The sequence below is a fragment of the Lampris incognitus genome, chromosome 12 (assembly GCF_029633865.1).
Source record: "Lampris incognitus isolate fLamInc1 chromosome 12, fLamInc1.hap2, whole genome shotgun sequence".
NCBI lineage: Eukaryota > Metazoa > Chordata > Actinopteri > Lampriformes > Lampridae > Lampris > Lampris incognitus.
In genome coordinates this window covers 28,506,533-28,518,919 of record NC_079222.1, presented here as the reverse complement: position 1 = coordinate 28,518,919, position 12,387 = coordinate 28,506,533, and the positions used below count along the sequence as shown (strand labels likewise).

The 12,387-nt window shown below is 40.3% G+C and overlaps 1 protein-coding gene across 1 annotated transcript in view; it reads left to right on the top strand.

Annotated features, from left to right (window-relative positions):
• scarb2c (scavenger receptor class B, member 2c) overlaps positions 1-12,387 on the top strand; it is a 33,429-nt gene that overhangs the window by 18,453 nt on the left and 2,589 nt on the right. Inside the window, exons 7-11 of the mRNA XM_056290280.1 lie at positions 6,218-6,396; positions 6,735-6,853; positions 8,646-8,719; positions 9,404-9,455; positions 9,581-9,733. Of these exons, the coding sequence (XP_056146255.1) occupies positions 6,218-6,396; positions 6,735-6,853; positions 8,646-8,719; positions 9,404-9,455; positions 9,581-9,733 (577 nt within the window). The remainder of the gene's footprint in view (positions 1-6,217; positions 6,397-6,734; positions 6,854-8,645; positions 8,720-9,403; positions 9,456-9,580; positions 9,734-12,387) is intronic.

Below are 12,387 nucleotides of genomic sequence, written 5' to 3'. Positions count from 1 at the left end.
GCCAGGCTTCGGGACGATGTGGAGTGGTGAAGCCCACAGGCTGTTGGAGCAGCGAACAATGCCGAGGTGCTCTTTATTGTCAAACTCCTCCCTGGCGGCGGTGAGCTTGGCCGGGTCGAGGCGCCGAGCCCGAACATAGACTGGTGGGCCAGTGATGGCGATGTGGTTCTCCATTCCGTGCTTGGCGATGGATGACGAGAAGGTGGGCTGCATGAAGACCGGGAACTCAGCGAGAAGCCAGAGAAACTCGTCTGCCATAAGTGCAGCTGGGGCTGCCGTTAGTGGCTTCCATGGGGGGGCATAGCCGCAGGACAGGATGTCAACTCTTGATGCAGGCAGGACGCTCCTCTGTGCATCCGTGTTGCATACAAACCGGAGATGGTGTCTTGGATGAACAGCAGCCTGCCAGTTCAGCTGACGCCCATGGCCGTTACTGAGCGCCAGCCCCGGCACTTCCCGCCACGCAGAAAACTGCATGGAGATCGGCACCGCTTGGTCTTGTGTCCAAACTTCATGTGCTAAAAACACAGGCCGGGGTCCCGCTGCCATTGAGGAGCTGCTGCTGTAGCAGCAACTGTTGTGTCTCCAGGCAGTGGTGAAAATGCTTGGGCAGGAAAAAGCACGGCTGCACAGTGCTGTTGACAGGTAAGTAAAACCTTATCAGCCTCCTCGGCCAGAGCATGGCAGTCAGTGATGATGGTGTTGGCCAAAGCAGCCCGTATCTGAGAAGGCAGCTGTCACAGAAACAGCTAGACAAAGAGGAAACCAGGCTTGTGTTCTCGTAGGAGAGCTAGCATCCTGTCCATGAGTTCAGATGGCTTACTATAACCCAGGCGTTGTAGAGAGAAGAGCCGGCTGGCCCACTCAGCGTCAGAAAGTTCAAAAGTTTTCAACAGGTGAGCCTCGATTGTCCCATATTTATCCTGCTGCTTATGACTTTTGAGGAGGCTCACCACTCTGGTTGCTGTTGAACTCCCGAGGGCCGACACCACATAAAGTTATTTTGTGGCATCCGTGGTGATTTACCACAACGCAAACTGCTTCTGTCTGAGCAAACCAAGCCGAGGCTGACAACTCCCAAAACTCAGGCAGCTTGATAGAAACTATTATTAGAAATTATTATCTGTATCTGAGATCCGAGAACCAGAGTGCAAATTTATGTATGTTAGCTGCTCAGTAATATGATGGAAAATTTGGTAGACCGAGTCCCCCCTGTGACCTCCCCCCCCGGAGCAGAGATTTAGAAATTATTGCCCCCCCCCATATACAATTTGAAATTATTGAATCCAATTGATGAAAAAAGTGTTTAGGTAGAAAAATGGGTAAACATTGAAATAAGTATAAATATCTGGGGAGCACGTTCATTTTAATGGCTACCTGCTAGAAAGAGGGGTAGGCTGTTCCATCTCTGCAGATCAGTTTTCACATTAGTTGTTAAAGCTGTAAGATTTTCCTCACATAGGGAGTGGGTGGAGCTAGTAATATTAATTCCCAAGCATTTGAACCTAGTGCTAGATAATTTGAAGGGGATACTAGAGTGGGGTATTCCGTGGGCCAACTGATTAATAGGGAAACATTCACTTTTCTGTATATTTAATTTGTACCCAGAGAAAGTTCCAAAGGATTTAAGAGTGTAACACCGTGTGTTTGGACCCAATTGCAGGGACGAGGCACAGGCAGTTGATAAGTACTAAGTCACTTTACTGGACTCTGGAAACCATACAATAACCAAAAACCACTGCCAAACAGAGCAGGCAAAAATGCAAACACGAATTAACATAAAATACTAAACACGGGAAACACTCTCTCACACAGAGGAGGCAGGCGAGGGTTCAGGAGACACGGGCATCCGTAGACCGACGCTAAGCTTTTCCAAGACTCGACAAGGTATTTCTGCAAAGCACCCGGTCAAATAGTCCCCAGCATAGGTGCACCAAATCACAGGCCAATCAAGGGCAGGTGCCACTCATACTGGCCGACAGGGAGATGTCACACCTGTTGGCTGCTGACCCTCTGGCCAGTGATCGTGTCAGAGAGGGGCTAAAATATGCAGAATGGAACTTATTGGATCAGAAACATAAAGGAGCAGGTCATCTGCATACAAGGATACTTTGTGCTTGACTCCACCTCTTTTGATACCTGAAAACAACTCATTAGCTTTAAGAGCAATTGATAGAGATTCAATGACAATGGCAAAAAGGAGGGGAGAAATCGGGCAACCTTGGCGTGTTCCGTGTGAGAGAGGAAAGAATTGTGATCACTGATTGTTGGTACATGCACAGTCCTGTGGGTAAGCCTCCAGTAAGTGTATCCAGGATGTAAATTTCTCTCCGAACCCAAATTGCTCAGTGTGCAATCTTAACTAAATCTGGTACATATGTGCAGAAATCAACTCTGAGATACCATGCAAAATTTGGTGGTATTTTGCCTATAGGTGGCATTATAACAACATACATTTTAATCCCTTAGACATCCATTATATTTTTATCACAGTCATAGCACACAGTACAAACCCCATTCAAATTTCAAAATGCTTAGCATTGCATACTTATCAACCATCCATGAGGTCGTTATGGTGACATTTATAATTTATGAGTGATAAAATGTATGGAAGTCGTCGAAGCTCAATTCACTTTCATTATATTTGTATTAATACTTTTTCTTTCTTAAAAGTATCAGAATCTCTGAGACCAAAAATGCCGTAGGGTTCACACTTGGACATATGTCCATATCCCGCATATGAATTCATCATGGGTTTGAAGCCTGTCAGTCGCCAGTTACGGGTATATAGTTTTTAGTTTTTATTTTTTCCCTAAAAGTATCTGGAACCAACAAAGGGTAAGGCCTAGAGGTCGTCAAGCTTGACAGTTAGGTTTCAAAACTCATCCCCAATTCAGCCAAAAATAAAATCCACCAATTGACGAAATAAAATGTAATAAACAACTTTATTTTTGCTTATAACTTCTGAACATCATGGTCTACGGGAAAAAAAACATTCCCCAGTTCTGTCTAATGAGATTTTCCGCCATTTTGAATTCTCTGAAAAAAAAAAGTTTCTACGAAGTATTTCTGAACCATTGTTCGATTCATCACTAAATCTGGCCTTTGTCATCTCTGGAGTATGACAAGAAAGATCGTGCAGAGAATATTGATACTCTCAATCATTTGGCTGTTATTGGCCAGTAAAATTTTTGGCAGGGCACATACAGTGCTAGAAACTTTGTGAACCCTTCAAAATTTTTTGCATTTCTACATAAATTTGACTTACATTGTGATCGGACCTTCATCTAAGTTCAAAACTAGACAAAGAGAACCTAATTAAAAAAAGATACACTTTTTAATTTATTTATTGAGCGGAATAATCCAACATTGAATTGTTGTAAAGTACAGTGGTGCTTGTAAGTTTGTGAACCCTGTAGAATGTTCTATATTTCTGCATAAATATGACCTAAAACATCATCAGATTTTCACACAAGTCCTAAAAGTAGATAAAGAGAACCCAATTAAACAAATGAAACACAAATATTATACTTGGTCATTTATTTATTGAGGAAGATTATCCAATACTACATATCTGTGGGTGGCAAAAGTATGTGAACCTCTAGGATTAGCAGTTAATTTGAAGGTGAAATTAGAGTCAGGTGTTTTCAATCAATGGGATGACAATCAGGTGTGAGTGGGTGCCCTGTTTTATTTAAAGAACAGGGCTCTATCAAAGTCTGATCGTCACACCACATGTTTGTGGAAGTGTATGATGGCAAGAGTAAAGGAGATTTCTGAGGACCTCAGAAAAAGCGTTGTTGATGCTCATCAACCTGGAAAAGGCTACAAAACCATCTCTAAACAGTTTGGATTCCACCACAACACAGTCAGACAGATTGTGCACAAATGGAGGAAATTCAAGACCACTGTTACCCTCCCCGGGAGTGTTCAAAAGTCACATTTTTTCTATCTTTACAACTAGTAGTAACGAGATAATTATGCTGGAGATAAATTAATTGAAAATGGCAGCAAAAGACATAATATAATAGAGTGTTTTGGATTTGAGCATTGTCTCTACCTCCTACAGTCTAATGTGATTAGTAGTGGTAGTATTGGGTTAGGAGAATATTTTAGGAAGTCTCCATCAGGGCTAATTCCAGACAGTGCCATTCAACCAAGGATTCATAAAGGGAAAATCTATTGCTTTAAATTTACATAGATATTACAGATTATTAGCTGAGACTCATGTCCAGTGACTTACAAAGAATGCAACAATAGAGTACACTTAATTTTCAACGCTATCAACCAATTTCTATAGTGGAGTGCAACGGTAGAACCATGCTGTCCTCCTGTAACAATAGAAGAGCCAGTTTGTTGTTGAGGGGTTAAAAAAAATGTTCCGAAGGGAAGTTGAGTTCAAGTAGCAGCAGAATGCTAGTCATGGGTTTGTACATCATAATGATATCAAACCATGATTTAATTATTCACGGTATGATTTGTTGTCAAATATTTGTTGTGGGCAGCACGGTGGTGCAGTGGTTAGCGTGGACGCCTCACAGCAAGAATGTCCTCGGTTCGAGCCCCGGGGTAGTCCAACCTTGGGTGTCGTCCTCTGTGTGGAATTTGCATGTTCTCCCCGTGTTTGCGTGGGTTTCCTCCGGGTGCTCCGGTTTCCTCCCACAGTCCAAAGACATGTAGGTCAGGTGAATTGGCCGTACTAAATTGTCCGTAGGTGCGAATGTTTGTGTGTGTGTGTGTGTGTGTGTGTGTGTGTGTGTGTGTGTGTGTGTGTGTGTGTGTGTGTGTGTGTGTGTGTGTGTGTGTGTGTGTGTGTGTGCTGGCCCTGTGATGGTCTGGCAGCCTGTCCAGGGTGTCTCCCTGCCTAACGGCCAATAACTGCTGGGATATGCTCCTGCATCCCCATGACCTTGAGTAAGGATAAGCCATTTGTATAATGAATAAATGAATGATTTGTTGTCTTTTGTGTCTACTCTGTACCACTGATTACTGCAAAATATGTTTTCTTGGTTGTAAAACAGCTCCTCCCATATAGCTCACGCCCACGCCACCTTTTATAAATGCTTTGACTCAATTACCTTGCCCAAGGGTGTCAGCCTATTTCAAAATATGATGAAGTGGGATAATTACAAGAATATTTGTAAGGTTAAGTAGGCAAACACATACAGTTATTTACACACATATACTTACACACTATACACACATATCGTTATTTACATGCTGCATCCGTCTCCATTGCCAGTCGTCTCGCTCAGTCTTGCCACTGGTGGTCTCGGACGGGGGAGTGGGGTTGATGATGCGCAACTCTTCCTCACTTTAATCATCGCGCAAGTCATCAGTCATCCATCACAGGATTACTAGATGGTCCTCGTTGCTTGCGACGGACAAATAACGAACAAAATCGTTAACAAAGAATTACAGTATTTTTTCCCATGGTGCCATAGTTGTATTATGTTATGTAAAATTATACACACACACACACACACACATATATATATATATATATATATATATATATATATATATATATATATATATATATATATATATATATATTTAGGAGGCGGTGATTTTCCCCCCCTTTTTCTCCCAATTGTACCCAGTCAATTACCACACTCTTCCGAGCCATCCCGTCAATTGCTCCAACCCCTCTGCCGATCTGGGGAGGGCTTCAGACTACCACATGCCTCCTCCGATACATGTGCAGTCGTCAACCACTTCTTTTCACCTGACAGTGAGGAATTTCGCCAGGGGGACATAGTGCGTGGGAGGATTACACTATTTCCCCCAGTTCTCCCTCCCCCCGAACAGGTGCCCCAACTGACCAGAGGAGGCGCTAGTGCAGCGACCAGGACACATACCCACATCCGGCTTCCCACCCGCAGACATAGACAATTGTGTCTGTAGGGATGTCCAACCAAGCCGGAGGTAACACGGGGGTTTGAACCGGCAATCCCCATGTTGGTAGGCAGCGGAATAGACCGTTATGCTACCCGGATGCCTAAAATTATATTCTTTAAGTATTTCTTTGTACAAGAGGACCTATATGCCACGCTATTCAGTAGAGAGGGATCGAGATAGGTCCTGCTTTTATGCTGATTGATTTAGCTTCAGCTTTCATTTTTGGATCTGTAGGGGGTTTACAGAAAACTTAAGTTTAGTTCACATCCCATTCAGAAGTTGTTAAATTCCATGTCTGTTCATCTTTTTTCCCCAGGTCTCTGTATGCACAGTATGTGGAGAATGTGAGAGTAAAAGGGATCCCTGGTTATCGTTTTGTTCCACCAAGTGAGGTGTTTGGGAACTTGACAGTAAACCCAGGGAACGCAGGGTTCTGTGTCCCTGCTGGAAACTGCCTGGGGTCTGGCCTGCTCAATGTCAGTGGATGTAAAAAAGGTAGGCTGTTAAGTAATATTTTTTTATATTAATTTTCAAGCTTTCTGAACTGTTTACTGTATCGAAACCACAAATGTTCATTAGAATGACGTTTCATCATGAGGAAGAAAAGCTATCTTGACTATTAAATATAACTTTTTCTTTTGTCATTAAGAGCATGCTTTGCATAAAATCTTCCACATTATTAAATTGACTCATAGTAACTCAAGCTGGGCTAACATATACTTAAAGCATTCACTTTTCTTTTTCTCATCTTTTCCATGAAAAGAAAGGGGATGAAAAATGTCAACCAATAATGCAAAAATTACATGAAATTGATTGTACTTTGTTTTTTTTAGGTGCTCCAATCATTATGTCTTCACCACATTTCTACCAGGCCGATGAGAAATATGTTCTTGATGTATTTGGGATGAAGCCTAAGAAGGAACAGCATCAAACTACTATTGACATCCATCCGGTAGGACTTTAGACCATTGTTTTTTAGTACAGTTTTGTTGCAATCATGGTAGAAAGCATTACCCTGTCATTTGAATACAAGTTTTGCGTCCTTCTCTAGCATCCAGTCTGTTTTTGTTGAAAGTATTTTTATAGATTTTATTTTATATTGTAAAACAATTTTCAATTTACTTTAACCTGTATTCAAAATGAAAAATTAGTTATTATAAAATTATTTTTTATTAATTATTATTTATAATTAGTTATTATTGAAAGTAATTATTAAAAATTCAACTGGACTTTGAACTTGGGGAGTCAGATGATGAGAGAAACGAGCAGTTTGATGAATGACAGTGTGATGATTCTGATGGTATTACTGTGGTAGTAGTCTATTGATGCACAGGATGTTGATTCTGGACTTGGTTACCCAGAGCTTGATAACAATAATGTAACCATATTCACATATACCCATTACCCTACCCATTACCATTACATATACCCACTAATGATATGGGATTACATGTATCATTGACTAAGTATATGTAAATGTCAATGTTGTTTAAAATATTAAAATAGTTCATTACCTCACTATGGTATTCCTTTTTATCATGTATTTTGATTGTGTATTTAAACAAATGTATAGAGACCAGTTTGTGACCTAACTGGCTTTGGTCTAATTCTCATTTAAGGCTCACAATCACCTCACACAATGAAATAGTATGGGTATATTATACATTTCCTGAATCTTTACAGTCCTGTGAGTATTACAGTGTTTGTGTTTTGTGTCCCTGATATTCCTAGATGCCACAGGGCTAAAAGAAAGTATATAGTTTAGGCGAACATTGCAGAAAGATGTGTGTTATTGACGGGTTGAAGAGCTCAAGTGACCTCTATATTTGTGAGAAATATCCACAACAGGGCTTGAATGAAAGCTAAGAAGGTCCCCTTTAAAATGATACCAAAGACAATATTAAAGAAACTTGAAAAATGTCCTGACCATGAGGCTAAACCAGGATATGCACCAGCGTCTAAAATGCAATTTACTTTAGGGGGTGGTTAACTTCATGAGCTGATAACTGTGATACAGCTGCCACTCAGGAATGGTTATCATACCAAAATAACATCTACAGACATGGATCCTTTCAAAAATTATAAGTAAGTTTTGCCACCTTGAGTGTACCGAAATAGGAAATTTTGGGCTCTGGCCCATGGACTAATAGGAATTGCTGGTTATTGACAGCACATAGTCACTGCCTTCATCCGCTTATTTAGATTAGATTAGATTAGATTAGATTAGATTAGATTAGATTGTTTTATTAGCCACATGACCAAGGCCGGTGGAATTTGTTTTTAGTACATGTTAAACTCTGCAGCACAATACATACATGGACAACAGCAGACACACCTTAGCAATATTTTTTTTAAAGATTCTACAATTTATTTTGTCGCACCAAATAACATTTAACCGTCATTGATAACCAGAGTAATGCATGTAAAATGATTTCAGATATTATTTTTAGATTGAAATTGAGGGCGCAAAGTCCTCAATTTAAATTGACCAGGATTTGCTGCCATTGGCCATCTCTCGACGCAAACACATTGTCATTTTGCATGATCGAAACCCTGGCGCATGCACCTCACCTGCATATGACATGTGTCCCCAACATAGCTGCAAAGTGTTGCACTTGCAGACATTTGGTAATCATGCTTTAAATCAAGTGTCTTTTCTCCATAGTTTTTTTCCATAGGTTATAGTTATGCAAACAGTTCTTCATTGTTAGTATCCTAAAAAACATTGTGATTCTGTTTCTCAGCTTACAGGCATAGTCCTGCAGGCAGCCAAGAGGCTCCAGATCAATGTGTATGTGCAGAAACTCCCCAGCTTCAGGTAAGCAGGGTAGTGACTTTATCAGTCTCCTATTAAAAACTGTCAAGTATACTGAGAAACTACTTTGCCACTGACAATATATAGATAAGAGCATCCCTCTTTGTCTGATGTTGTACGAAATATTTCTTAATTTTCATTATCATTAACAGTGAAAAGGTAAGTGGACTGCATTTGTATTGCCTAACAGTACTTTCACTTCTCTTGTGACACATGCTGTTATGCTCCAACATCATCTGCGGCCACTATTATTGGGCCCTTTTAAGCTAACCAAACCATTTCATCAAGCTGCATTTTCTTTACAGTAAAGTTGTAATAATGCTATGATTGCTGAACTCTGAGGCGGTTGTAACAGAACTGTAAAGTAATTATGCCATCATCATAATTACTGGACTTTTGTACAGCCACAGGTCACCTGCTGTATTTATAACCATTCTAAATGGATAAATATAACAAGCTAATCTTGAGACCATGTGAAATAGTACAGCTAAGCTTGTATTTTGACTTGAAGCTATATGCATAGAGTATGCCAGCGCACCTTTTCATTATATGCCCTAAGTTGTGTGTCTGTCCTCAATCTGTATTTGTCGCTGGCCTCCATTTGTAAATTAAAACTACACTGTTGATAATAGAATAAATGCCAATGAAAATATAAATGTAAATAGTATTGATTGTCTTTTCTTTCAGCCAAACTGGAAATGTAAGGACTTTGGTATTCCCGGTGGTTTATCTAAATGAGGTACTCAACGTGCAGATGACACACTTCTTTACATACAAAAGATCCATACTGAATTCACTTTTCTACAGTCAAAGGGGAAAATTCTGTTGTCTACCTTTGACCTTGCTCTCCTTCTTTCTCACCAGAGTGTTGTCATCGATGAGGGGTCAGCGAAGAAGCTGATGCCGGTTGTTACTGAAGAGGCCATCCTGACAAACATTCCTATCATTCTCATCTGTCTTGGAATCCTTCTGGGAGCCATCTTCATGTTTGTTATGTGTCGGCAAAAAATACAAAAGGTGCTATTGAGAGCTGAGATGGAACTTGAGAAATGTCTAAAGTCATGGAAAATGTGGAAAAGCACGAAAGGTTTTGGGAATATCGTGGAAAAACTGTTTTCTCCTTAAGAATCAGAACCAGAATTAGGAAATTGACTGCGATGTCATGACTCTTACAGTGTACTTTACATAGAATAGCAACACAAAAACACAATCTTCAGATATATACACAAGGAATAACTATATAGAGGCGAAATAAGAGGCAATAAAGTGCAATAGTGCAGAGAATATATCAGAGATGCTGAAATAAATGTTAGCAGGTTACTTACATACATGCCTGAGGTAGATAGACATGACAGTGTACCAGTATATACAACATGGTTGGATTTATTTGGCAATGTTAAGCATTCATTTGGATGACAGCCCTCGTGTAGTCTCTGTTCCTCCCAGAAGACCTGGGGGGAGAGGTAACTAATTGCATGTTAAGGCAAAAAGATGAGTTTTAAGTTTGGATTTAAAGGACTCAACAGACTGATTGCCTGATGGCACCAGGCAGGTTATTTCACAAGAACGGGACCTGATAGGAAAAGGCCCTGCCATTAGCTAACTTCTTTTTAACTTTAGGTATACACAGGATCCCTGTATTTTGAGAGCGAAGAGCTCGAGATAATCCAAGACTGTTTAATGAGATCAGAGAGGTATGATGAGGCAAGCCCATTTAGGATTTTATAAGTCAGCAGAAGCACCTTGAAGTCTGGTCTAACATGGATAGGAAGTAAATGAAGGGAGGCAAGAATTTGTGTAATATGTTTACATTTTCTAGTTTTAGTTAGGATTTTAGCTGCAGCATTTTGAACCATTTGAAGACTTAGTACTAGCATGTGGCAGACCTGAAAACAGAACATTACAGTAATCAAGCGTGGATGAAACAAAATGCATGTATTAGTCTCCTGTGTCAGCCATGGAGAGGAAAGACTGAATTTTAGCTATGTTACGTAAGTGAAAAAAGGCAGTCTTGGTGATTTCTTTAATCTGCTTTTCAAAGGAAAGGCTTGAATCAAATGTAACACCAAGATTTTGAGCTGCTACACTTTGTGACATTTCAGAGTCGTTGAGCGTTACTGTTACTTGATCAAATTGTTGTCTGTGTCTAACAGGGCCAGCGACTAGCATCTCAGTTTTATCCGAGCTCAAAAGCAGGAAATTTAGTGACATCCAATTTTTTTTACAGCAGCCAACCAGGACTCTATCTAAATTAGTCATTTGAGTAGGATCATCAGCTTTTATAGGCACATATAGCTGAGTATCATCTGAATGACAATGGAAATTGATCCATGATTGCATATAAATTGGCCAAGAGGTGAAATATACAGAAAGAAATGTAGAGGGCCAAGAACCGAGCCCTGATGTATGCCACAATTAACATCAGAAAATTTCAATATAAATTATAGCAGACACGCTGTTCTTCCAGATAAGTAGGACTTAAGCATAGAGAGAGCTAGGCCAGAGACACCAAAATTACAATTTATTCTGTCGGATAGTATACAGTGATCAATGGTGTCAAAGGCTGCTCTGAGGTCCAGTTGTAAAAGCACAGAGGGTGAATCAGAGTCCATAGCAAGTAGACGATCATTTACCACTCTGGTTAGAGCAGTTTCATTAGAGTGACAGGCTCTGAAAGCCAATTGAAAAGGTTTTCTTCGATATGGGTCAAAAGTTGTTGACAAACAACTCTACTGGTATTTTAGAGAAGAATGGAAGATTAGAGACTGGTCGATAAGTTATTAAGAGACCCTGGATCTAGGTGTGTTTTTTAAGTAGAGGTTTAACCACAGTTGTCTTGAAACTGCTGGGGACAGTGCAAGTAGTAAGTGATAAATTAAAAATTTCTAGCATTGTAGGTCCCAGGAAAGGCCAGAGATCTTTAAAAAGTTTTGCTGGTAAAAGGTCAAGTAGGCAAGTAGCTGGTTTAGAAGCTGACATGAGCTTCGTTATAGTATTGAGAGATAGTCTCAAAAGCTGTAATAACAGTGACTATCAGTGACTTGTTGTATAGGTATGAATTTGGTAAGACAGGATCTGCAAAAGTAGCTTGAGTTGAAGAGCTAATTTTGTTTCTGAGCTCATCACCCTTATTACAGAACAAGTCTAGTAACTCATAGGCTGTGAATGGTGAACAGCTAATAGACGGCTGCTTTTTAGTAAATTTAGCTACATTGTCAAAGAGAAATCGAGGATTGTTTATTAATGTTGATTAAGCAAGAGAGATACGCTGCTTTCTCAGCAGATAAAACACATGTGTTTCAATAAACACTCATGCCAAGATAGGTAAAAAACGTCCTATCTTGATTTTATTAATTTACGTTCCAGTTTCCTGCAGGCATGCTTAAGAGCACATGTCTCCTCGTTAAACCAGGGTGTAGGCCTTTTTAGTCACCTAGCTCAGGTAGTGAGAGGTACAGCTGAATCAAGGAGACTAGAGGTCCACATTTAGGTCCCTAGTGAGATTTTCAACAGAGTCTGTCTCGACAGTGAAAGGAGCCAAGACTTCGGGCAACTGGCCAATTGCAGCTACATTAGGCAGACTGTATTACCTCTGTCCCAACATTAACACTAAAGGCCAGTGATGCTTCAAATTTAATGAAAAAGTGATCTGACACAGCAGATGTGGTTGA